Consider the following 514-nt stretch of genomic DNA (forward strand, 5'->3'; position numbering starts at 1 on the left):
TCTGGCGACAGCGACGCTGGAGTCCATCGTGGAGGAGAGGTGAAGCGGCGATTCGAAGTATTCTTGCCCCTTTCTCCCTCCCGTCCGCTGATTGATTTTCCTCCCGACAAGGTTTGGTTCCCGCTGCGCCAGGATATTCCGCTTGCTCCTGCGGAAGAAGCATTTGGAGCAGAAGCAGGTGGAGGATTTTGCCATGATCCCGGCCAAGGAAGCCAAGGACATGCTCTACAAAATGCTGTCAGAGAATTTCGTGGCCCTGCAGGTGAGCGTGACGTGCCAGTCACCGGAGCGGAGGTGACGCGAGAGGCGTGGGGACAGAGGACAGGGTCTGGGGGCTGGAGAGCGACGGATGCGGTGGCCTCGGAGATCTCAGAGGTGTCCCCGAGCGCAAGCGGAGGTCACTCTCCTGCTCCTCATGCCCTGAGCCGGTGACGGGCGTTCCCTCCTCTCGCCCGCCGGCAGGAGATCCCCAAGACGCCTGACCACGCGCCGTCCCGCACCTTCTACCTCTACA

The 514-nt window shown here is 61.9% G+C and overlaps 1 protein-coding gene across 1 annotated transcript in view; it reads left to right on the plus strand.

Moving 5' to 3' along the window:
• The window catches only part of POLR3C (polymerase (RNA) III (DNA directed) polypeptide C (62kD)), a gene marked incomplete at both ends in the record, with an annotated part of 2,458 nt that extends 1,948 nt beyond the window's left edge, over nucleotides 1-510 (plus strand). Inside the window, 3 exons of the mRNA XM_010081952.1 lie at nucleotides 3-39; nucleotides 112-262; nucleotides 463-510. Of these exons, the coding sequence (XP_010080254.1) occupies nucleotides 3-39; nucleotides 112-262; nucleotides 463-510 (236 nt within the window). The remainder of the gene's footprint in view (nucleotides 1-2; nucleotides 40-111; nucleotides 263-462) is intronic.
• Nucleotides 511-514: the final 4 nt, after the last annotated feature.

This window comes from Pterocles gutturalis, unplaced genomic scaffold (assembly GCF_000699245.1).
Source record: "Pterocles gutturalis isolate BGI_N339 unplaced genomic scaffold, ASM69924v1 scaffold7164, whole genome shotgun sequence".
Taxonomy (NCBI): Eukaryota; Metazoa; Chordata; class Aves; order Pterocliformes; family Pteroclidae; genus Pterocles; species Pterocles gutturalis.